Below are 24601 nucleotides of genomic sequence, written 5' to 3'. Positions count from 1 at the left end.
TGGTAGAAGCAAAGCTGGAAATCCAATAAGCAGTAAAAGGTAAACTGCAGATCCCTTCTCTCTTATGGGTTTAAATACAGAACTTTTAAAAAGGTGAAAAAGTTATGTTTCTACTTTGATTGCTTGTGTAGAAACATGAGAGAAAGTGATTAGAAAGAATAAATTCCATTTGTAGAAGTCCTTGTTTAAGATATTAATGCCTGTTTCTACCATTTCATAAAATACACCACTTTGGGACAAACTATTTTTAGGATCAATTACTGTTGACATGGAAGAGTCCACAAATTTCTTGAAGCTCCACTGATAAGCAGAAGTGAGTCACAGGCACATGCTACATAATGAACCCTCCCAGCAATTTTTAGTATTGCTCACAGGAGTAGGCAGACACTGGTTTTAGTCTGTCAGAGAGATGAATTGAGGGTAATCACTGCAGCAGATTCCACTGCCACATGGGTGCCTAGTGGGAAGGGCAGGGGGAACAGCACTTTGCACGTGGAAAATTTGTGACTGAGAGGAATTCCATGTTTTAAAGGAAAATGGTCATTATGATAAGAGACAGTGAGAATAAAAACAGCTATAATGACAATCTTCAGAGAAATATAGCAAAAAATAGGCATCTCACACACTTACTCAGATTGTCAATGAATTAAATGTCTTACTTGTGTTCTGAAAAAAATGCCAGAAGAAATTCAAACAAAAAGTATCACAATTTGGAATGTTTCTTGCACTTTAGCCAATATATGATTACCAAACTAATTTATTAATTATGGATCCTCTTCTTTTAATAGGACCTTTGTTACTAACACAAATGAAATTAGGCCTAAAAAAGGTGAACCAACAGTGGCAAACAATTTACAATGGCTTTGAAATAAACCTTTCAAAACACCAACATGACTAAGGAGTCACTGAAACACATTTTTAACACCACCACAAAACCCTAATTCACTGCCATTGATCTGTTCTGAGTTGCTCATGTTGGAGTGTGCCATTATTGGCTCAAAGGCTGAAGAATAACAAGCTTCACAACCAGATTCAGGGCCCTTTCTTGCATGCTTTCTTTTCATGCTTCAGAGAGCTTTCATGCCTTTTAATTTAAAGATGTTATAATTCTCCAAGTTTCACAAGTCCAGGTGGCTTCACTAACTAGCTCTTTTAGTCTTCAGACTGCCTTTATTGAAGGGAAGAACTTTTAATTAAAGTATTTACATTTAGCTGAATCATCACACAACTGCTCATCTAATCCAAAGGTATTTTCTACATTTAAAGCTGCATCATTTCTTGTTAATTCAGTGGCCAAAGAAGAAAGTTGCCACTCCTGGTATGACTGTGTTACTATTATTAGCAGCATTAGCTCCCCATCAATGTCCCAAGACAGCCTCTCCTGTGACTCCCCACATGTGTACTGCTTTCCTCAACACAAGCACACTGTGCTATTCCAAACTGATTCTGCCCTCAGGTTTACTTTCATTGATGCTACTCCTCTTTATGCTCCAGTACAGCATTCCCGTGCACACCAACCTCTTCTATTCCTGACAGCTCTGAATAACACCTGCCCTTCAACACCCATTGCAGGTCACCATGCAATCCTACCCAGTTTATTGTTACAGGTATAATAGTTTTTACATCCTACACGAGTAGTTCTTGTTCCTCTGGTTTGCTGGCTGCACTCCTCACATCACTGTGCAAATACCTCAGTTCTTTCACAAACACCACACCTGCTTTCTGGCTGTTTTACTGAGCACAGCCTTTTCACCAATTACCTATCTAATTATTCCTCTCATCAAGTGGAATACTTTCCTCTCTCTGCTGTCCAGCATTTTCCCCTCTGGTATTTACACGCATTATTCTTCTCTTCCTGCACATAGACATGGTGGTGAATCAAGTCTCTCCCACATTTCATTTCTTTAACCTTCAAGTTCTTCTTATCATGTCAGGCTAGACAGTCTACACCCCAAACACAACACCAAAACCCATGTATTGAGAAATGTTACTCCCATAAAACCCTCCTCCTATCAATATACCAAACATTCTTTGGAACTCCAGTCCTTAGTCAACATCATCCTGGTGCATACTCCAGGCAATAACTTAAGTTGCTGACTAATACATCAGGAACAGGAGAAGATAAAAATAGTTTTCTATTAATGTGGAAGTTCAAATGTTCCCACAAGCAAAGTCTTCTGCTTTTTGAGTAAATCCAAACACTAACATGACTCTGCCCTCCCAGAGCCACCGAAATTCCACTATACTCCAGAATTTTATTAGGGCCACAGCTTTTTTACATTTGTCCAAAGTTAGCTAAAAAGGAAGAATAACAGCACAGCTGTAAAAGCAATTTTCTTTAGGACATCCACATTGTAAAGAATATCTTTAAATAGACTATCAATGGCACAGCTTAATTTTCAGTGTCAGAACAAACTACCAACTGCTTTTCCCCTTTACTGCACATTCACACACCCACACTAACAAAAAGTTTTCTTGAAAGAGCACTGACATTCTTTCAATTATTTGTCCATAATACACACTGGGTAGATGGCTAACTCTAGCACAGCTTCAAAGTTTGAATGTTAGATTTATTTCTCTAATTCCTCTAGATAATATGAATATTTAAAAGAATTTGTTGCTGTAAAACATCAATGTTACTATTTTGTAGCACCTCTCTAAAACACCTGAGAACTCAGAATGATGAATGCTGTTATGGCAATGCCACAGAGTTCACGTGATTCTCTGCCAAGAAAATGAAGTAGAGTTCACTGGAAAAGAACTTCTTAAAATAGTTTTTGAATGTAATTTAGTTCCACTGTAAAGATAAAAAGTTTTCAATTATGCCACAGTTGAATTCATGCTTTCAGATACCTGTCTCATTGCTCTTAACAGAAAAAAAATTACAGGTTAATTCACTTTAAGATACACAGAAAGAGCTGCACTAGCCTGTTTTTCAAGAACAACTGAAAACATTCAAAATTGTGATTGTACAGTCACAATATTTCTTTGTTTTTAATCACAGCTCAGTATCCAGTAGCTTTAGCAGAGATCCACTGCTGCTGACAGGCTCCTCAAAGCATATAGTCATAGGAGCTTATGAAGTGCAAATACACCAGCTTGTCTGGCAGAACAAAGTTCTCCACTTAAGCACAAGAAGCATAATCAGAACAGGGAGCAATAAAACAAGCTCTCTACCCAAGTCCAGCAATGCCACCCAGCACTGTCTGAGTGATATACAACCAAATCAGTAATTCCAAATTTAACCACAGGCCTATGTGTCACTTCAGTTTAACTGCAACATTTTTTTCTTGTCAGGAGAGTCTCTTTTCAGACCACAAACTCTCCTCATCCTCAGGATACCTGCTCTGACCATAAGAATGGAAGGATAACTCAGACAAGCAAAAAACTGTTTGTGGTATTAGCTGCTCAAAATGAAGAGAAGCCACCTCAGTCTTTGTTAATAATGGGTACAGTTCTACCAAACAATCACCAATTTCAAATAAAAAGAACCAAACAACCTTGTTAGGAAAATTAATCCACAAACACCAGAGGTTTATGTCCAAAAAGGAGACAGAGGAGTCCTTTCTGGCTTTATTTGAATAAAGGGAGAGGCCATGGGGCATCCCCCTGGGATCTCTCGAATTTTCGGAGGACGCAGACTCCTTTTTATCCCAATTTCCCAGCCACATTTCCCTTCTCTCTTTGCTCATTGGCTGAAGTACTTGAGAGGTACAGACTCCCCAAAATGCCTGACACTGAAGATTTCCCTCTAATGTATAACCCTCCCTTTTAATTTTTAATTCTTACTCAATTTAGGGGTTTTCTTCCCCATTGTTTCTTTCATCTTTCAATGTCTTTTTTCGTTTATCAACAGACCTAAAGTTTATTTGTAAAAGTAAATATCAATCAGTGGAATCCTTCTCATTATTTTTCATCTCCCAGTGCTAGTTTTATCTACCAGCAGACCCACAGCTTGTTTGTAAAGACAAAGTCACTACTCCTTTCAACCTGAAAGAGTCAAAGTACTGCTGCAAAGTAAGCTGGTACAGGGCTGAGCAGTGTTTTAGATTTACTTACCTGGACAGTCAACTTCATCACTCTCATCCTCGCAGGTGGGCCACCCATCACACTGCCAGGTTGAGGGGATGCACTGAATGGTCCCACTCCGACAAGCAAACTGCCCCGGGGTGCAGCGCAGCTCTGGGAAAGGGAAAAATGGTGCTTTGTTTGAAATGTTATCTATTCTTGCAAATTTATACATATATTAATCATCTGTCATGTCATGGATCACTGAAGTGTAATGGATAACATCTCTGGTTAACTCAGCCTGTTAAAAACTCCTTCAGCTCAGATCACTTCATGCCTCAAACTGCATGTTTGTGGTTTTAACACACAGGAGGGTATGGGAAATCATTCTCTCAAGACATCCGTGGTAAAACCTTCCTGATAAAGATAGCCTGTGAGCAGCTATTACCACAGCATTACCCATTTGCTTCTTGTGGGGCACTGAGAAGCGCTTGTTCAATTTTCCCAGAGCTGAAGTTCAACAAAAATATGCTTTGATAGGTGAGCGCTGCATTATGCAACAGCCTCAGAATCCTATTTCCATTCCAATCACTGTGTATGCCAGATCCCACCAGACTTGCACAAATGCCCAATCTGATTTAGAGACATTTCACAGAACTACTTGTAACACAATATCTATATCCATGAACCTGTTTTCACTCTCTAGCTTCAGCTCTTTTGTAGAATTTCTCCATGTGAACATATCCTTTACTAGCAACTGTCACTATCTGCAAACATGTTGCTCCTGCTTCTGTGAGTTCACTGCCTACTTGCCATCACTACACTGTCACACCTAATTAGCATTATAAAAAGTACAACTTTTTTAAAACCTCTTTTTTTCAATTCCATCTATCAAATGCCAGAACCTAATAACTCAACTTCATTTTATGTCCCTCAAAACATTTTGCAGGGAATAAAAAGGTCTGTCTACAAAAGTGAACAATTCTAAGCTTGTTCACAGCCGGTCTGCCAGTGCCAACACCATCCACAGGCTCAGTTTTGCACCTAACCATCATTGTCCATCTTTCTTCTAGACAGCGGTTGTCAATTTTCCAATCGTTGTTTCTGAGCAATTTAGCACATTTTCCTCTCAGTGAGCTGCAGTAATCCCAGGTAATTTACATCTAGAGAATAACCACCTTTCTAAACAGAAAAAAAGAAAGTTTATATGCAAAACATACTGATTTTGAATGGATCCAGTAGGCAACTGTCCTGCAGAAGGAAATCACTAAAAGAGAATTTAAAATACAGGTATGCATTCTCTCATCCACAGCTTACAACATAAGAGCAGACTGTAATTGCAATTGCTTCTTCTTGAAACACATGCCTAAGCTAAATCAAGACAGAGGTCACATTTAATGCTCAAACAACACGACTGGGCGTAATAAACCCAGTCACCAGGCATTCTGAATAAAGGCTGTACACATACACCTGGTAATTGGTATAACATATTGATAACAGGCCTCTAATTCCATGCTAGACTAAAATCCAGTCCTACTACTGGTTCCTCTGTAAAGCACAGACCTGCTCTTCTAGAAAAATAAAAGCAGGCACATCCTCTTAGCAACCACCTACTCAGAGCAAACATTCAGGTCACAAGATGCTAAGAACTCACAGGGACCTGCCAGACTACTGAGGGCAATAGACAGCACAACGAGTGCTCTCACCCATTTAGAGCTTTACTCAGCCCAAACAGAAAAAATACAATTACCAGTCATAATGACTTCCCCCTCAGATAAAAAAAAAAGGCATAATTTATTTAGCCTGAAGAGGGAAGGAGGAATTAAATGGTTGGGGGCAGAGGGGGGGCTGTGTAAAAAATAGAGGAAAAGCTTCACTTACCCAATATAGCAAGAGAGAAAATCTAAAATATATCTTTAAGCTAAATAATTTCACATCTAATATCTATGAGTTAATTAAATCTCCTTCTAAACTTAGAGGGAAAAACCCAACAACACAGAAACCAAATCAAACAAATACAAAACCTCAAGCTGAAATGGAAAGCACTCAGATTCCAAGTCCACAGAAGAGCACCATTTGGTAAATGATTGCAGCTTCTTTTGCCACTTTTGCACAAGGTCAGGACGCAGTGGGAGGCTCCTTAGAAAGTCTTGCTACTACAGTTTCAAGTACAGAATTTACACCAGGGCCTGTGGGAGATCTTTTAACACATCAAAGACTATTCTCAGCCCAGCTCCAGGTTTGCACTGCATCCACCCATAGTTATGGCAAAATTCAGTACTTTAAAATAAACTTTTTTTTTTCTTTTACTGCTTATTTTCAATGGAATTCACACATACACCCTGTGAACAAAGTTATTCTGCAGCCTTCTGGCTTCACAGGCAGCATCCACCAGGAATGCCAACGTGCACAAGGGAGAAACAGTCAAGAATACTTCTGTCTGTCTGCAATTTCATACATGCTATTACTACTTTATGTACAATTACATATGAGTGGTTCAGATAAAAGGATGACTCCATCGCAGCATTATGGGCATTAAAAAAATGCCAGCTACATGCTGTAATGTCATGACTTCCTGTGTTACAGACACTCCTCTCTGAAGAATGTGGATACATGGAAGAGTACAAAACATTTCTAGTAAAACACCTTTCAGACCAGCTGTACCATTGTTCCCAATGGAGATCATGCTGTCAGATGCACTAATTATTTCAGACCAAGGAACATGAACTGCTACGCAATTCTGCTGTGGAGGGGGGAAACGTGACACAAAGAAATCCTGTGAAATTAAAATCTCTGTCAATAAACCCTCCTAAGCCAGCCCAACTCATAGCCATCAGGAGTAAGATACAGACATAAAAATAGATGGAAGTCTATAACAAAGCTGTAAGATACATAGCCCAGGAATGGAGATATTTGGGAGAGGCAAGGATGCACAGGGTACGTGCTGGTCTCCAGAACCCAGTGAAACATTTCATGTCAGTAGCCTATTTTTAAGTTAAAACAGCAGATAAATGAAAACATCTCAAGCCCATCTCCACCACAGAAAAGGGAAGTCACACTGCCAGCAGCAGGACAAGAGTCAGGAAGATGTATGAGCAGTACTGAATAGTACAACATTATGTGACCATCCATCTTTCCTGGAATGCAAGTAATCACTTAACACATGGTCAGACTTTGTACTTTCCAGGAGTGTGGTAAATAAAAACTGTTTCTTCACCCATATATTTTCAGTTCTTTTGAAGAATAGCAAAGATTTCAAAAATATCAGTACATTTCTGTCCTTAAAGCCAGGTATCTCTCACAGTTCACAGCTGTTGATGGTAACTCACAGCAAGGAAGGATGAAGAATGTACCTTAAACTATCACCTCCACACAGCACTAAAACCATACTTTCTACCAGCTGTTAAATGCAGAAACATTTCATATTTTCAAAATCATTAGTAAATATGCAATGGCACAAGTTCAGCTAAGAGCAAGCAGCTGTTGAGCAAAAGCACAAGACAACATTAAGCCAAGGGCATCAACAATTGCCTCGAGGTGAAAATGTGGAAATGCAACCTCCCTCAGCACTCACATATGATGTGATGAGTGACATAAGCAGTATAATGATTCACATGTGCAATTCTAACATTAAAGGCTTCTTTTTCTTTTCAGCATCAGATGCAGTCTTTGCTATGCTACACGATGAAATTTAGTACACTGAAACCTTACTGCAGAGCAATTAAATTTATCTGGCATTTGCTGGGAAGAAAGGAGACAACTACAACACTGAAAATAGCAGAAACTGTAGTTTTTGCACTATACAGAGTATAAGCTTACAAAACATCACAAAGTTCAGGCAGTGTGAGAACATGAAAACACTTGAAGCAGTGAGGTGTCATGATAGTCTCTTCATTTCACTACCTCAGAGCACTTCTACAACATTAACCCTCAACCAACCAGTGCATCCTCATGCCACAGTTACAACAAAGTACAGAACAATTCAAGAGTCTGCCAAAGGCTACAGACAAGATGAACCTGCAGGAACCCAGCTGTCCTGACTGCTGGCTCTGTGCTTTCATGATCACACTGGGTTTATTCCCTAGACCACAAGCAACGTGCTCGTTCACCAGCACATCTGCACCTGAACAAATGTCTGTCAGAATATTAAGTAACAACAGTGTGTTCTCTGGTAACACTCCACCTTTTTCTCTACTATAAACTGGATACAGAAAACAAGAAATTCCTTAGCTTGATATAAAAAGAGAAGAAAAACTGAAATCAGATTCAGACCATCAATTCTACAAGCTAAATATATAACACAAGATAAAACTTACTGTCAAATGATGGCCAAAAAAAAACTTATACCAACTTGCTTGGTCATGTTATTAGATAATATAACTCATCCACAAGTCTCTCATCTGAAAGAAGTCTTACCAAGGCTACTTGTGGACTTATAATTCGAAATCTAAAAGAAAACTTACAAAACAGTTGGAAATTTACTTCCTCAAACCAGAAATGACAAGATTATAAATCAATTTAAACACTGCTACACAAACAAGAGGCCTTCATCTGCTTTAGCTGTCACATAAGCTAGCCAGCAGCAAAACCAACAAGATTTTTGACTAACAGAAAAACTGAGGCTTCACACAGGAAAAACCTAATCTTTCAAGGTAGCTGCTTACATGCTCACAGAAAGCTTTTGTTCTGAAGATTTTGCCCACTGCATGTTGAATGCTAGGTGTTTCACAGAACTCGTGCATTTCAACATAGGGGTCAACTAGCTTTTGAATTTTCTTTACATCTTTACAGCAGGATAGCTTCCTGATTTTCTGCGAAGTACTCAAAAAAACCCCACATTTACAAGAAGCATTATCCACAGGAAGGACTTCACGATAGATAATAAAACACACACACACACACTCCCTTAATTTCCAGCCAGCTTCATCTGTTTCACAAAACAAACAGATTTTGACCACTACAGAATGATCCAGGAAGCCCTTTCAGGTTTAACAACCTCATGTACTCCCTCTGTGTAATTGAGAACATTTTCCTCCTGGAGCCCAAGCACTGAGAAGCTGCAGTGCATCCTTCCTGAGCAGATGCACTCTGGTCACTGAGCTGCCCTGAGCATTACACGTCCTGAAACCTGAATTTTCTGCATCATTTTAAAGAGGATAATTTGGACTAAGACGCCTCCTGCTCACATCTAAACTGCAACTAATTTTTTATTAATCTTCCCTGTTTTTATGCAAGACATAAGGGATAAATGGTTACTCAAAACAATTGGTTTATTTTAAAGACAGGGAGGGAGGATCCATATCCAGTATGTGAAACTACTTTTTCAACACAGTACATCTCGTTTTAGAGCTTCCAACACCAAAGCAAGGCTGTAACAGACATGAGACAAAATGTTGATTCTAAACAAGTTCACTTGCTGGTTCAGTTTCCTAAATGAATGTGATCAGTTGGCTTTGAAACAGCAAGCTTTAGATCAAATTAGCTACTGTCTGTCCACATTAAGTCAGATCAGCTCTGGTTTGTCCCCTTGCAAGCAGAAAGATTCCATGCTCCAGCTAATTCAGCAGAAATATGGCTGTACAAATCCAGTAACATTCATGTGGAATTGGGGCATCATAACAGTTGTCTGCCACCAAAGACAGAACATCTCCCAATGTGTCTGTTGTTTTAAATATTTGTTCTAACAGCAAACATTGAAACAGTTGGGACCTTCACCTCCACAGCAGCAGAAAAGCCTGGAGTGAGAGCAGGGTCACAGCTCTGAGGCACGAAAGGCTGGTCCCAGGTCACACCACTGGGGTGACACAAGGAGCAGGGCTGGAAACAGCTCGTGGCAATGAGCAAAAGCCAGCAGCTGGAATCATTTCCTGCACAGATAAGCTGCTGGGTAAATGAGAAAACTTTGATACTGTTTTAGCAGGATTATCTATCCTGCTTCAATTGAAGACAGAAATACAGAAGAAATTCAGCTGGAAGAAATGTTAGATGCAATAAAAATGATGAGGCCCTATCTCAGGCACGTGTAATAAACATCTGCTGAAAAGCATTAGGTGAACACATCAAAGTTCTCAAAATCTAAATTTCAACCTTATATTTTCAAGACACCAAAGATTAACACTACAGAAACCTGTGGAAAAAGGAGCAATAGATTCTAAAGTAGAAATGCATCCCTGACAAACAGAACATGCCCACACCTATATTCCTAGCCCTAAAATATAAACTCTCTAGCAATATAAAAACCTTGATATCACAGCAATTCACAAATTCAGAGGTACAGATGAGGAACCAGAGGCTAAAACTAAAGCCTCCAAAATATAACTCTCAATTCAGCAAAGTGCTTTGATACAGAAATTAAACTCAGTGACTACAATCACTGATTATGAAAGTTTGGGTTCTTCTGGGTGCAATTACTGAAGTTTTCTTTATTAAAGGATTCACCAGATAGTAAAGTCTGATACATTAGAAGATAGTATTTTAGTAGCTAAGACTACAGATGCACTAGGTGTTAGTGTTTACACAGCAAAAATAGATTTTAATCTATTTCAGTTTTTAATACAAAGAAATGTAATTTTTTTATTTGCTACACTAATTGTTCTTGTCTGCTGAGCTTCATTTGTATGGAAATTGAGATTTGATTAAATGTACACCCAGTATTTAATGTTATTTCAATTATAAGCTGTTACTCTGAAATTCATGTACTGGAAGAGATAAGCTTGAAGTACATGGGTTGGTTTTATACATAAGCTTTTAATGAACAATGGCAGGTTTCTGTGTACATCAAACTTACTTTGCTTATTTTGATCACATTTCTCAAGGTTGGACATGGTAGATCCTCTGGCATCACTTTTATTTACAGACCAAAGGAAAACAAAGGACAAAAATACTTCCTTCTTTCTCAGTGTAAGTCACTCATTGTCCCAGACCAGATGAACCAACCTGTAAGGGAATATTCTGTTCAGATTTCAAGAGGCAATTACAGTCATCAAAAGCTGATTAAGCATTAACAAAAACTCTAACTACAAGTGCTTAGACCAGTAACTCTTCTTATTCAGATTTTAACTTGTCCAACAGGTCTTTCTTATGTTTTGTAATACTCAACCTACATACTTAAGACCTGTACCTACATGTTGCACTATCCTTTCATATTTTAACACATTTAGGAACAAGTTTACTAAAATTGAAATTATTTTTTTTTCTTAAATCACTGTTTCTATATAACCTGAGCCATGCTACACTGCATGAGTATGATCAGATCCCATACCCTGCCAGCCAAATGCCCAACTCCCTAAGTCCTTCACTCCTGGAGATTCTGCTGAACACCAGTGCTCACCAAATGCCTGCAAACAAGCACCACAAACAAAACAGCAGAAGGAACACCACACCCACCACCATCAAACAAACACACACCACTCTATATCTAATATTTATGCTCAAGAGGAAGCACAACACAATCAATATTGCTCTACCCTGGTATTTACTGCAGTAACATAAACTTTAAAATACTCTTAATACTTCCAACACAACAACATAATGATGGTTATCATAATGTAGTCCTCAGCAGATATGTGAAAAAACTGTCCTTAAGGTAATCATCTGTACTTAAAAAGCAGTTTCCCTAACTTGGACGTGTTCCAAGTCCACAGGTGAAGGTCACTGGAGCAGGTACAGTGCACATCTCACAATATTCCTGCCAATCTGCCAGCCTGAAGGAGCAGGGCTGTGCTGCCCCACCTCTGCTCACAGTGGCCAACACCAGCTGCTGAACAGCTCTTGGGGACAGAGCAGCTCACTACAAACTGCACCTGAAGATGCTCTGACTCAGTCCTAAACAGGCTTTCTTGGTTTTAACCTGTCTTTGAGGTACCCCCAATCCCATACAAGGGCTCTGCTCTCAGGGAAGAGAAGCCATACATAAATGGTATTTCCCTCAGCTCCGGGTCTCAGAGAAGTCCCCACTAACCACTCATTTCCCAGCAGGTCCTTGTGCCACTCGGTGAATCTCACGTATTTTTGAGTTTATCATTATAGCACCCACTGCTGCGTTCAGTGTAGCAGAATAAATAAATACAGTACTTTATAATAAAGTCACAGTAAGAGGAAAGCAGACTACAACACTGATCTTTTCAGAGAAGAAAATTATTTATGAAGCTCATGTGTCACCATCAGTTACCCATTTCATAGATAGTTTATTCATTTCTGGTTCTACTTACTGTTCTTCAAATTAAAAGCCTACAGAATAATTAAAATTTAAAACCTTCAGAAGAAATAAAAGCTAGAGAAAAACAGCATTCCATTTTCATGTCAAATTCCACAGAAGATAAAATGCTTGGTGATTCACCCATGATACTGCAAACATGCTTAGGAAGTACCCTTAGAGCATGGAGCTTTGGCTCATCAGGAGAGTATGAAAGCACAACAGCACCTAACAGCACAAAGCCTGGAGGGAAAAAAAAACGGCCATGTGGTATGCTCATAGCCAAAACACAGCACACACTTATTCTCAAATCTAATTCCAGCTCCAAAAATTGGAGATTCTGAAGCTATAATCCCATCTAATAGGAATACATCAGTTCCAAAAATAAATAAATAATACATGTTAGAGGCACTGGCATTTTCTTCATAACCTCAGCATGCTGTTCCATGAAGTAATTAAAATTGTGACAGCATTCCAGCTGAAAACTGTAAATCCTTAATGAGTAACACTCATCAACATTCAGTATTACTCAGTGTTCTGTCATAGTAAGTTATGCTAGATCACCTCAACATCCATCAAAAAATTTTACAGCATAGTAAGGAACAGGTAGCAGTCTCCTTCCCCTCATGTTTTTTCTGCAGGTACCCACTCCCCAGAGCTGGAAGGCAGGGACAGGGAGCAGAATGAAGCCCCCACAATCCAAGGGGAGATGTTCAGTGACCTGCTATGGCCACTCAGACACACACTCAGGTCTATGGGGCTGGACAGGATCCACCCAAGGATCCTGAGGGAGCTGGTGAAGCACTCACTGAGCCACTTTCTATCATTTACAGCAGTCCTGGCCAGCTCAGCTGGTCCCAGCTGACTGGAAATCAGCACGAATGACAGCCAGCTGCTGTAAGAAGGGTCCTAAGGTGGATGTGGGGAATTTCAGGCTGGTCAGTCTGACCTCAGTGCCAGGGAAGGTTGTGGAGCAGATCATCCTCCATGAATGGCACGCACAGGACAAGCAGGTGATCAGCCCAGCCAGCGTGGGTTTGTGAAAGGCAAGTCCTGCCTGACTAACCTGATCTCCTCCTAGGACAAGGTGACCCACTTAGTGGTCCAGGGAAAAGCTGTGGATCTCATTTACCTGGTAGATTTTAGTAAATCTTTAACAGCACTTGCTGCAGCATTCTCCTGGATGAACTGGCTGCTCCTGGTTCAGAGGGTAAACTCTTCACTCAGTAAAAAACCTTCAGTCAGTGAGGCCCAGGGCAGACCTCTCCACCCTCTAGAACCATCTGGAAGCAGGCTACAGCAAGGTGGGGGTCAGCCTCTTCTCCCAAGTAACAAGCAACAGGACAAGAGCAATGAGCCTTAAATTGCATCAGAGGAGGTTTAGATTGGACATTAACAAGAAGGTTGCCAAACACTGGAACAGGCTGCCCAGAGAAATGGAGTCAGGATCCCTAGAGATATGTAAAAGAGGTGTTGATGTGACTTTGGGACATGTTTTGCTAGTGGACTTGGCAGTGCTGGGTTAATGGTTGGACTAGATAGTCTCAAAGGTCTTTTCCAGCTGAAATGATCCTATGATTCTATATTTATTACACCTACACCCTGCATGAGCTTGGAACTGACCCAGTTTTTCCTTGCTCACAAGTGTCATTCACTGCAATTCATTGTCTGCTCTTTGTCTGGAGGGCAAACTCAAGGCCAGGAAGGAAGGAAAAGAGAAAGAGAAATCAAAATAACTACAAAAAAAATAAAAAAGCACAGGCAGGGAACAGACACAGCATTCAGCCAAAGCAACAACACTAGAGCTTCCTGAATGGGAATCCTGGCTATAATTTTTTAAGACAGAAAATACAGACTTTGAGCTGCATGAAAGTGGGTACTTATTCCTAAAACTGAAAGAGAAAAAAAGTATTTCCCAATTCCCCAGCACTGCTAATACCAAAGAGAAAACAAAACTTGCTACTTGGACTAAGCTGAAAGAATACTGTGAATTAGGCAATGAAGCATTCCAGACTGAAAACCAGTTTATTTTCATAGTGAGAATACCAGGCTAAGCAACAGTCTTGCACTTTTCCCCCCAAGAAACTGTTATATTATGATAATAAGTAAAGAGGCAGAAGGGAAAAGCAAAATACAGCACAGGCACAAAGAGCAGTCAGTACAAACAAAACCCAAGCCATTGGAACTCAAGAAGCCTCTAATATAGCTCAAAATTCAAGCCCTCTGTCTCACTAACAGCCTTTTTCAGGACCTCGAGTGTTTTGTACAGCCTTAGGCAGGATTTCAGTGTTTTAGTACAACAGTGACAAGCGACTTACACCCGTGCAGCACCAAATTTTTAACGCTTTACCTAAAGAAAGCTGATCAGTGCAAGTGCCAATCACACCTCACAAATTCACTTAACAATTTCAAGCAAGCTTGAGAGAAGTAAAACCCAGGAAAATAGCATATGTCTTTCAAAAGCTTGCACAAGGGAAGCAAATTCTGACCTTCTTGAGTTTCAGAGGGCAGGAAAGCCCCAGATGGCTTGCGCTGCTCAGCAGGTGCCAGCCTGCCAGCACACCTGTGTCACACTGTCACCACCAGGGGTGGTTTCCCAGAGGAGGGAAGTGGTGAGCTGGGCTAACTGAACCTTTGCAAGAGACCCTGCAGGACCCCCAGCTTTTTCATGCCAGAGAACATATTGTGGACAGGCAGAGGGACACAGGCAAGATGTGGCCTTATTAAATCAGTGCCAAGCAAGGGTACTACAGCAGAGGAGGGACAGAGGGACAAGCCCACTGGAGCCCAGGTTTCATTAAGCCCCACTGCTTATGAAACATGCTCACAGGAAATAGTGCTAAGTAAACAGCATTATTCCTCACACAGAATTTAAATACAGCCACACACACACAATACACTAGTTCTCCCAAGAAATGAACCAACAAAGAAAAAGTCCATTAAGAAGAACATCAGCACTGATATAATCAGCAAGTCATCAATTGTGTCCAGAAAAGGGCACCAAAACCAACAGTGATTTCTCCCTACAATCCATACACCAGGTCAGGGCAGATGGATTATCCCACACACACCACAAATCCTTCAACTACCTGGGTTCCACAGCTCAAAGTACTGCTGTATCTAAAGCTATTACCTGGTAGCTGCCCACCCAGAACTATTCCCAAAAAAATTCAGGCATGTGAGATGGTTCCTCTCCTCTTCCTGTATTCTCAAGATTAATACATCTCACCAAGTTAGCGTGGATCAGTATTTGTTCATATACAAAACAGTTTCACTAAGAATCAGCAGAGGAATAGGCTGTATTCCCTTTGACCAAATAAACTATAGGTGTACAAACACAAAACAAAAAAATCCCCAAACAAATAAACAAAACCAACACAAACCCCAAGCCCACAAAAAAAAAAACAAAAACCAACAACCAACCAAACAACTAAAAGCTAGCAAATAATCTACAGAAATTCATTTTCCTCAGAGGAAAAATTCATATCCAAAATTTGACATGAACTGAATTTGTATTGCTTTAGATCACGTTTCAACAAGAAGAGTACCCAGATGAAACATGATAAGAGCAATTCAAGAACTGTCAGAGCAATCAAGGCTAATTTGTAGCCACCATTTAAACTGAAAGTAGGAATTGCCAGATTTCAGCAGTATTACTTAGCAAGCCCATTTACTTTCAGCAAGACAACACATGTTCCTTCTTTGCAGGAAAACAAAAAAGTTCCTATCTCATCTTTTTCTTTTTTAGTACACGATTCAGCAGTATTTAAGCATATTCCTTAAACTTTCAGCACATGAGCAATCCTAACAAATCAAATGAAAATACACAACTTAAAGCTAAGTATGTACTTTAAAAACTTTGCTGAACTTAAACATGAGGAATTGCAGTAGTCTTTAAAGCAAATAGGTGACAAAGTTCTACCTATGAAATCAGGTATTTTTAACTACATCACTCTCCAAAAACTAACATAATTTTTTAATTTTAAAACCAAATGAACATGGAAGAAGTTCTCTACAAAGCCCTAAGAAAGTTAAAGGTCTTAAACAAGAATCTAGCAATTCAGGGAGACAGGAAAGCTGTGCCTGAGCACTATTCAAATGCAGGTCACACTAAAAAAAGCTTTTGCTCCTGTTTCACTTTTGTTCACATCTTGTACAAGACTCGATGAGCAAGCACCTAGAACACTTAAGAGCAAAAATTCAATACACAGAAATATTATGACCTCAAATACAGAAACCCAGTTTTATCCTTGCACAGGAGCTGGTGCAGTGGCTGTCTGTACTGGAGCAAATGGCTCATGCTTTGAATAGCATTCCCCTGCTCCATTGAAGCCCAACACAGCAGGAATGTGGCCAATGTCAGCCACAGCTCTGGCTGTCCACACTGCATGAGATCCTGTGCTTCCCTCCTCTCCAGCAAAACAAACACTGAGGAGAAATCCACGTATTGAACTCCCAAGTTTAATAGTTCCACCAGAAGTCAGCAAATACTGATCCAATCCAGCTGTAAAAAGGCACAGAACCCTCTCAGAGCAGTTTTCTCATCCCCCATACCTTCTAACAACTCAAGTACTGCCAGGACTCTTCAATATCTGCTATGCCCACGTGTCAGGTACTATGCCACAAAACTTGATCTTTGCCATTTTTTAGCTGCCACCTCAATAGAAAAACGACATTCAATTCCATTAGTGCTCAGAAAGACAAAGATGGGCACTACAGCATTCTTGAATCATTTCCTCCAACCTGCTTACTGCCAGAATTGAGGTGGCATGATGCCTCTTCTTAAGTCTCTGATCTCCCTCCTGCAAGATTCCCAACATTTCATGCAGATTTTCCCAGATCTCATTAATAGAGTACTCTTATGTCACAGATTTTAACCAGTGAAGAGTAATTTAAGTGTATCAAATTTCCACAAATCCAACAGAGACAAAACACAAATGCAATTTTAACCATCCCTAGATTAAAACAAGCTCCAGTAAGTTTTAGAGGCTTAAAAAAGCAAAATGCTACTCATGCACAAACCAAACCCAGCAGGTGTTAGAAACAGGGTTGTTTTCTTCTAAAGTGTATAAAAGATGGTAAATTACTTTAAAGTCAGAATAAATCTTTTTATTTATGTTGCTAAAGAAATATTAACACAAACCAAACACAGAAGTGCTAAGGGACAACACCAACCCAGTTTTGCAGCCAGCCCAGAACACTCAGCATCATTCTACTACAAATGGCACTTAATCCCATTTTTCTATTAGCTTTGACTTTCAAATAATTCCACTGGGCACCCCAAGTAACTGGTCCTATAGTGGGAAAGGCAGGAGGGAGCACAACAGAAGCAGTGTATGAAAGAAAAGACAACACAGGAAAAAAGAGTTACACAAATGAAAATATGACAAGGAAAAATCAGTTAAAGGACAAAAGAGCAGGGAATATCCCAAGAGCAGCCACCCAAAAGCTACTTCTACATTTCCCCCCCTGAGCTAGCTGATAATTCTCAAGCACAATAATCAATAAACAGAACAGAAGCTAAATATAATGTCAGACCAACCAATTTTAATTTTAATTAAGTAGGAAGTTGAATGTTATTTAGTTTAGTTACAGAGAATGAAGTAACTATCAATTGCCATTAAACTTAAAACCGTATTACTAAATTCTCTGAATGGCAGGAAAATACTACAAATAACTTTCCTAGGAGATCCATTTAGCAAATACCATGTAAACCCTGTTCATGAAACCCAGAATTAGCAGTCTCGCCCTTTAAAACAAAGAAAAAGTTAAAGTTTCACAGGAAACCACAAGATGCCAGAGGATTTCACAGTTCAGGGAATATGGATTAAAGGTTAATCCCAAACTCATGGTTTTAAGCAACTAAATTGCTCGAGTCCTGCTGCAGCAAATCAACGACTTCACCACCCAATCCATGTTTCCTCCTGGACTCGGGATCCTGCACAAAACCACCTGTGAACTGCAGGCAGACACGTGAGCCTGCCATGCAAGGATCCAGCATGAAACAGAAACCCTTGAGGGAGTGGAGAGCCAGGAAGGATTGGGCACTGGCAGGCACCCACCACACTTAGTGCTGCAGAAAAACTGGCACCTGAACTGTCCTGGAAAACTGAGAATCTGTTCCTTAAAGCTGCAGCTTATGAGGGACCCAGGCATTAGACTGCATTTATACAAATGATGAGCTATAGATGCAGGACAAACAAACTGGTCACTAGAGTTACCAAAAGAATCTGGTGTTTGGAGTTTATCATAGGAAATCATTAACAATGTGCTGGACAAACACCTTCAGGAGTTGCCTGGGTTTGCCAGATTTTCTTTTGGGACAGGAGGACAGATGACCCCATCTCTTTTACTCCTTCTAGCCACAACTTTCTATCAGCCTACACAGAATAAAAGATTAGCAAGGCTCTTCCCACCACAGGTTAACCCTTCAGATCACACAGGCAAAGATCTGCAGAGCCTCTCATTAGCTGTGCTCTGTTCCCTTTTTATCTAAGCTCTTCCTTGTCCAAGCTATCACTGCAAGAGCCCAATGCACTTGTCCACTTCAAAATACAGAACAACCCTGAGCACACACATTAAGGCTTGAAGGGCAGGAGCTGTGATTCCACTCAATTCCTTCCTTCAGGTATCAGAAGCTCCACTCAGGGTACACAGGTCTGCACTGCACAATGGGAAGTTCTGCTAATCACAAAAGAAGTTATTCATATGCATCTCACAGCATCAAACAAGAACTTATAAAAGTTGCAAGAAATCACCACGTAAAAACCCAGAGACCCAGGCATTACTCAAAGATGGACCACAGAGGTACCTACTACTCTTACATTACAATTCAACATCAACACCAGCCCTAACAAAGGTAATGCCAGGGGACAGAATGATTCATTGAAGTCTTGACTGGTTTTCTGACATTCACCAGGGGATTTTACATCTTTCATACTTGGTATCTAAAATTCCTCTCTTCAGTCTAGCTGTGCCTTTCCCCTCACATACCAAGAAAGAAGCACAGCAGCTTCCTCCTGCTGCAGAGAGAGGCGGCGACAGTGCTTTATCCTCCATCACTTCTGCTATGCTGGACCAACCTTCCCCTGCCCCCAGACCTACTGTAGGGACACAGAAGTCATGTGTCTGCAAAGCCCCAAGGTGCCCCTCTGGTTTACCACTTCTCAGAGCCAGAGCAATGCAAACAGCCCTGCCTACTGACTCCTTTTTTTCTCCTTTACTTTGTAGCCACAGCTAGCAGCAAATCCACTTGCACCTCAAAAATTTTGCTTTATACTTAACATCAGGAATTACCAGTCTTAAAGTATCAGACCTGCTAATAAGGTCTGATACCTTCTGCTTTGTCTCTCTGCTACACTGAGATCAGCCACAAAAAAGATTTTTTGCATCCGTCAGCCTCGCTCTGCAGCTGTAAAAACAACAAACAGCAGAGCAAGGAACATCAGAACAAAACTCAATAATAGATAACAGTAGGAAGAAAAATAAAACTTAAAACCAGTAGATTAAGAAGCAAAGGGATGAGGGGGAAATACACCAGATTGGAAGACAGGCCAAGCCCTACTTTGAGCAAAATTAACTGAGGAGGTGTGATAAAAACCCTTCTGCACCTCACTCCTAGAACCTTCCTCTTGGGAATTCACCTAAATACACAGACAGGAACTGCAGCTAGCAATGACATGAACCTGAATAAATATCACTCACCACAGCTCTCACTGACATGGAGACAGTGAACAAAGAGCAAAATAAGGGTTCATGTTTGCCTACCAACAAAGTCTGTCCAGAGCAGAGGAGCACTGGCCAGAGCAAATTTTATGACTCATATATTTGGGTCTCCATTTGAATTAATCAATACACTCCAACTGGACAAAACCAGACCCATCCAGTCACAGCACACCAGTGGATCACCTTGAAACTGTGCTGATTGTGGGTTTGCTTAGACCTCTACTCTGATATTTCTGCCTTGCATGTAAGACCAACACCCCTTGACTAAAAGACAAGGAAGAGTTAGCAATTTGAGCACATTTGTCAGTTGTATTGTGTCAAAACACCAACACCCCACCCGTAAGAACACAACCACAGCTGCCAGCGAGCTCCAAAGCGTATGGGAAGTTCCAGCTGGGAGCTGGATGGGGGTTTTTAACCAGACCACTTGCACTGGAAAGTCTTTCTAAGCATTGCAGATTAAGTACGTTGTGCAATATTTTTTTGAAACAGAACTTGGGTAATAAAATTACTTCCTCTAGCTGGCTTTGAAGTGGAGAAAAAACACTGCAAGAACAAGAACTCAATTGGCTTTTAGCTGCCTGGCAAATGCTCTAATAAGAAAGCCCGATGACCTACATTCACAAGGCTCTGTACTAAACCACTATTACAGAATCCAATATAAAGCCTGACCATGTTTAAGTGTTTTCCATTAGCAAGCAGCAGTATCTTGTTAGAGAAATATGAAAACATGTTATTGTCTTTAGTGATGATGACCTTAATTAATCCTCTAAACAGTATTCTGAAACATGTCAGCGTGGTCATTCCAGACTGCTTAAGCTCCCAACACTACAGAAAGACACCAAAACCTCCACTTCTCAGTGGGATGCACTGGGGTGTTAACAGAAAAAGAAACTTCTTAAACATTCTCAAGCTGTGAAAGACTGAATTTATAACAACTTACATCTCTGATGCTCTTCCAACAACCAGTAGAAATGCACTGGTTCAGAAACTCGGGCAAAATCTAAGCTAGCACCAGAACAGCTTATTGCAACTCAGTTAACACACCACTGAAATATTTCCTCACACAAAGACATCAGCTATCTCAGCCAGCTAGTCAGATAACCTGAAGCAGATGGGTTTGAGTTGTCCTGGAAAAGATTTTATTAAATTAAACCCTACTGTGGTAAATATCCCCAAAAAGCAACAGATAGAGTAAAATCAGCAAGTGTTTAAAGGAAATAAGTTAGTCTTCCACTCTACACCCATATAGTTGGAAGAGTTTGATACATTCAGCTTCAATTCTCATTAGCAGATTCCAAAAACAGTGACTAACACAACTCAAAGAGAAATGCCTTACTTTGAAAAAAAAGAACACTTTCAAAAATGCACTATACAGCAGGCAACTAGTCAAACCAAGAAGGATATGGTCAAAACAGAATGAAAAGATGGAAACACTGGGAAAAAAAAATCTAAGTGGCAATTCTCAAGGGCTCAAAATTACCATTACAAGTTCACAGGTTCAGAAAAATCCAACTGCCCACAGTGCCTTCAGGAACCCCAGTCTGCACAGCTGGGGCCAGTATCATGGTATGTTGGAAGTACCTTGTGCTGTTAGTGACGGCAGTAGCACAAAACAGACTCATGTAACCAAGAGAGAAAAAAAACTGAGGAAAAAAGTAAATTTTAATGAATTTCTTCCTAATTTACTAAAGCCCACCTCACCCTAAATGCAGAAAAAAATAGATCCGTGTAAAATCACTGCTTTTCAGATTGCATGAAAAGATACTACAGTGGAGGAGGCTTAAAAGAAGGTTTTATTTGTCTGAAGAGCACAGCAAGAACATGGATACAAAGCTAGTGTCAAATTAACATGGAAATACAAAGAGATGCCTGATCTGCCGGGACTGAATTGTGAAGGGACTACACATTCATCTCTGAGTACAAAACCTCCCAGGGCTCTGCAGCACTCATCTGATAGTTCCAAGTACAGATTTAAGCTAAGCAAGCTGCAGGCATCCTTCCTAAACCAAAAAGACAGTTGCTACAACACACAGGTTTAAAGAAGTAAAAAGGAAAGCAAACACCACCTGGGAAATAAATTCTAAGTCCAAGTACTCTTCCCTTTCTGCTGTCTCTCCCCAGAGTAGACATGGGAGACTTCTTCACCACTGATTAAAGAGGTAAATTTGGTTCTGTGTGTCCTCTGTACTTGAATGAGCCAGGTTTTCCCTACTTGCACCTCATGTTTCAGGATCAAACCATGTGCTCCTAATCTATCAAATGGGTGATTTGTTAGAGACAGCAGATTCAAGATATAAATTATGCAAACCAAACAAGCCAGGTGACATCGGCTGCGAGGCCACCCAGAAGTGATGGACTCTGCTCTCAGGAAGAGGGAGAAGCATCACCATGGACAGCTCAGCCACCACGTAAACAGGATGGATGAGTCTATTCCACATGGAACTCAAACTCCTCACACAGCAAGGAATTCCAGCTGCAACACCACATCCAGATGCATCACCTTGTGCTCAGGAATACATATGGTTTGAGCAAAATTCATGGAATGCTTATGGAGCTGCCACAGGGGAATTCTAACACTCCAAGTTTCAAAGCCAGTGGTGTAGAACCTGAGTAGATCAGTAAAGGTTTGCTCACAAGGACACTTCTGCCAGTGAGGCTACAGCACCACAAATCTCTAAAGCAGGTACATTACAGGTACAGCACCAATGGAAAAATATCATTCATGTTAACAAAGTAAATCTAAGTGAAAAACTTGTGTTCATCCATCAAGCATCAGCTCTTGACAGAGGTACAGTATCAAATTGGAGTAACAAATGTGACACAACATGAAAAAGGCCATTTTTGAATTTCTAGGAGGCTCAACACCAGCAGAGTTCAGGGTCAAGTCTACCCACCTATAAAAGCACAAAGACAGCTCTGAATAAGCTGAACCTTTTCACCCAGCAATGTAGCAGCCTGTAGCACTTAGTGCCAGCCAAAAGGAGCTGGTTGAAATCAGTTTTACATAGTACATTCTCAGCCATAAAAGCCTCTAGCTGTAATAATACTAGGCTACCAACACAACGGGGGCTTTTTGGCTACTTAAGTGCATATCATAAGCCCTGTACATACTGCACTGCCAAAAAACCAAGCTAAAACAAAACAAGGCAGACACAGAGACGTTTCAACACCCAAGTTAGTTATTTCAATAACTCTGCCTACACTGACCCAATTGTGTTTCAGCTCTGCTGGGAACTCGCTTAGACGCAGTTCATTAATACTGTTACGTTTTATTAGTCTGGGTCATAAAAGTTATTTCGAAGAGAAAGAACAAGGGGGTTTCAAAGTAGACTATGGTTCTTACTCTCCTATTTTCTAGGAGCACGTATCACCCAGGAACAGTCTCTTGGTGTGATGGGAGGGCGATTCCCAAACCTGCAAAGCCACCCCAGGCAGCCTCACGCTTTGGCTACTGATGCTCTTTGGCAAGAGCTGCCCATGATAGCCGAGGGCTTTGCCAAGCTCCAAGAGAGTTCAACACCCAAAAAGAAACTCCAGCTGAGCGATATACCTAGAAAAACTGTAGTTTTCTACCCGCAAACACCAACCATTTCGCTTAAGTTAATCATCTTAGGACTTTAAGCACCATGTTTAGCAGCTAGCATACAAACTCCATCGCTGAAATATTTCCCTAAAAGAAGCACAAACAGAACCAGACAGACGAACCAGGTGCGGCAGGTTTTTTTTCTCTATTCCTGGCAGGATTAAATGGCACTTCGAAAGCAAGCATTTTGTCTGGCCGTGTAGGCATCCAAGGCCCACAGCATAGGAACAGGTAAGCAACAAGCACCTGAAAACTTCGTCACCACATTTTCTGCGCTCATTACCCGTAGGGTTATGCAGATTTCTAGCCAAGCTTTCACACTTTGACACCAAGGTTTTACCCCGACTCCCAGGGTAAATCCAGGCTCTCTCGGATGCCGGCACAGGGGACCGATGCTCGGCCGCGTCCCGGCTCTGTTCAAAGGCACAAAGCAGCGGCACAGCCCAAACCTGCCCGGCGGGGCCGGCTCCGGCCACTCCGGCCCCCGATCCGGGCTGACCCCGGGGGCTCTCCCTGCCGTGCGCCCGGGCCCGGCACCCCCGGCTCCGCCGCCGCCCCTACCTGGCCGCAGCGGCTCGGTGATGCTCAGCACCAGGAGGAAGAGGAGGAGGAAGGTGCCGCTGTCCGCCTTGGGCACCATTTATCCTCCGTTCATCCTCCCCCGGCACAGCGCCACAAACCCGCGGGGAGGGACGCGCGGAGCGGCGGGAGGAGGGGCCGCCGCCGGGCCCGCGGGGGGCCCCGGTCCACACAGAGCTTTTCCCCTGCCCTCCCTCCGCCGTTCGCCGCCGCCCCGGGCGGAGCCGGCGGCCCTGGCTGCGGCGGGAGCGGCGGGAGCGGCGCGGGTCGGGCGGCCGCGCTGGGGCGGCTCGCAGGGCTCCGCCGGCGCACAAGATGGCGGCCGCGCCTCCCCGCCGCCGTGCCCGCGCCGCCACGCCCCCTCCCGCCGCGCGCCGCCCGCCCAATCGGCGCTAAGGGGGCGGGGCCGAGCGCGCGGATCAGCTCACGCCCCGCCCATTTACGACGGTGGGCGGGGCCAGGCGGGGCCGCCGGCAGGGGGCGGTGGCGGGGCGGCCCCCGGAGCGCGC

The 24601-nt window shown here is 41.7% G+C and overlaps 1 protein-coding gene across 2 annotated transcripts in view; it reads right to left on the bottom strand.

Moving 5' to 3' along the window:
* Window positions 1-24395, bottom strand: part of DGCR2 (DiGeorge syndrome critical region gene 2) — a 45924-nt gene extending 21529 nt beyond the window's left edge. For both annotated transcript variants that reach the window (XM_036393031.2, XM_036393032.2), the window contains exons 1-2: window positions 24075-24395; window positions 4060-4182 (exon numbers count right to left, since the gene is read on the bottom strand). In XM_036393031.2, the coding sequence (XP_036248924.1) occupies window positions 4060-4182; window positions 24075-24153 (202 nt within the window). In that variant the 5' untranslated portion in view covers window positions 24154-24395. The remainder of the gene's footprint in view (window positions 1-4059; window positions 4183-24074) is intronic.
* Between the last annotated feature and the right edge of the window lie 206 nt (window positions 24396-24601).

Source organism: Molothrus ater, chromosome 18 (genome assembly GCF_012460135.2).
Source record: "Molothrus ater isolate BHLD 08-10-18 breed brown headed cowbird chromosome 18, BPBGC_Mater_1.1, whole genome shotgun sequence".
NCBI classification, from domain to species: Eukaryota; Metazoa; Chordata; class Aves; order Passeriformes; family Icteridae; genus Molothrus; species Molothrus ater.
This window is presented reverse-complemented; position numbering and strand designations above follow the sequence as displayed.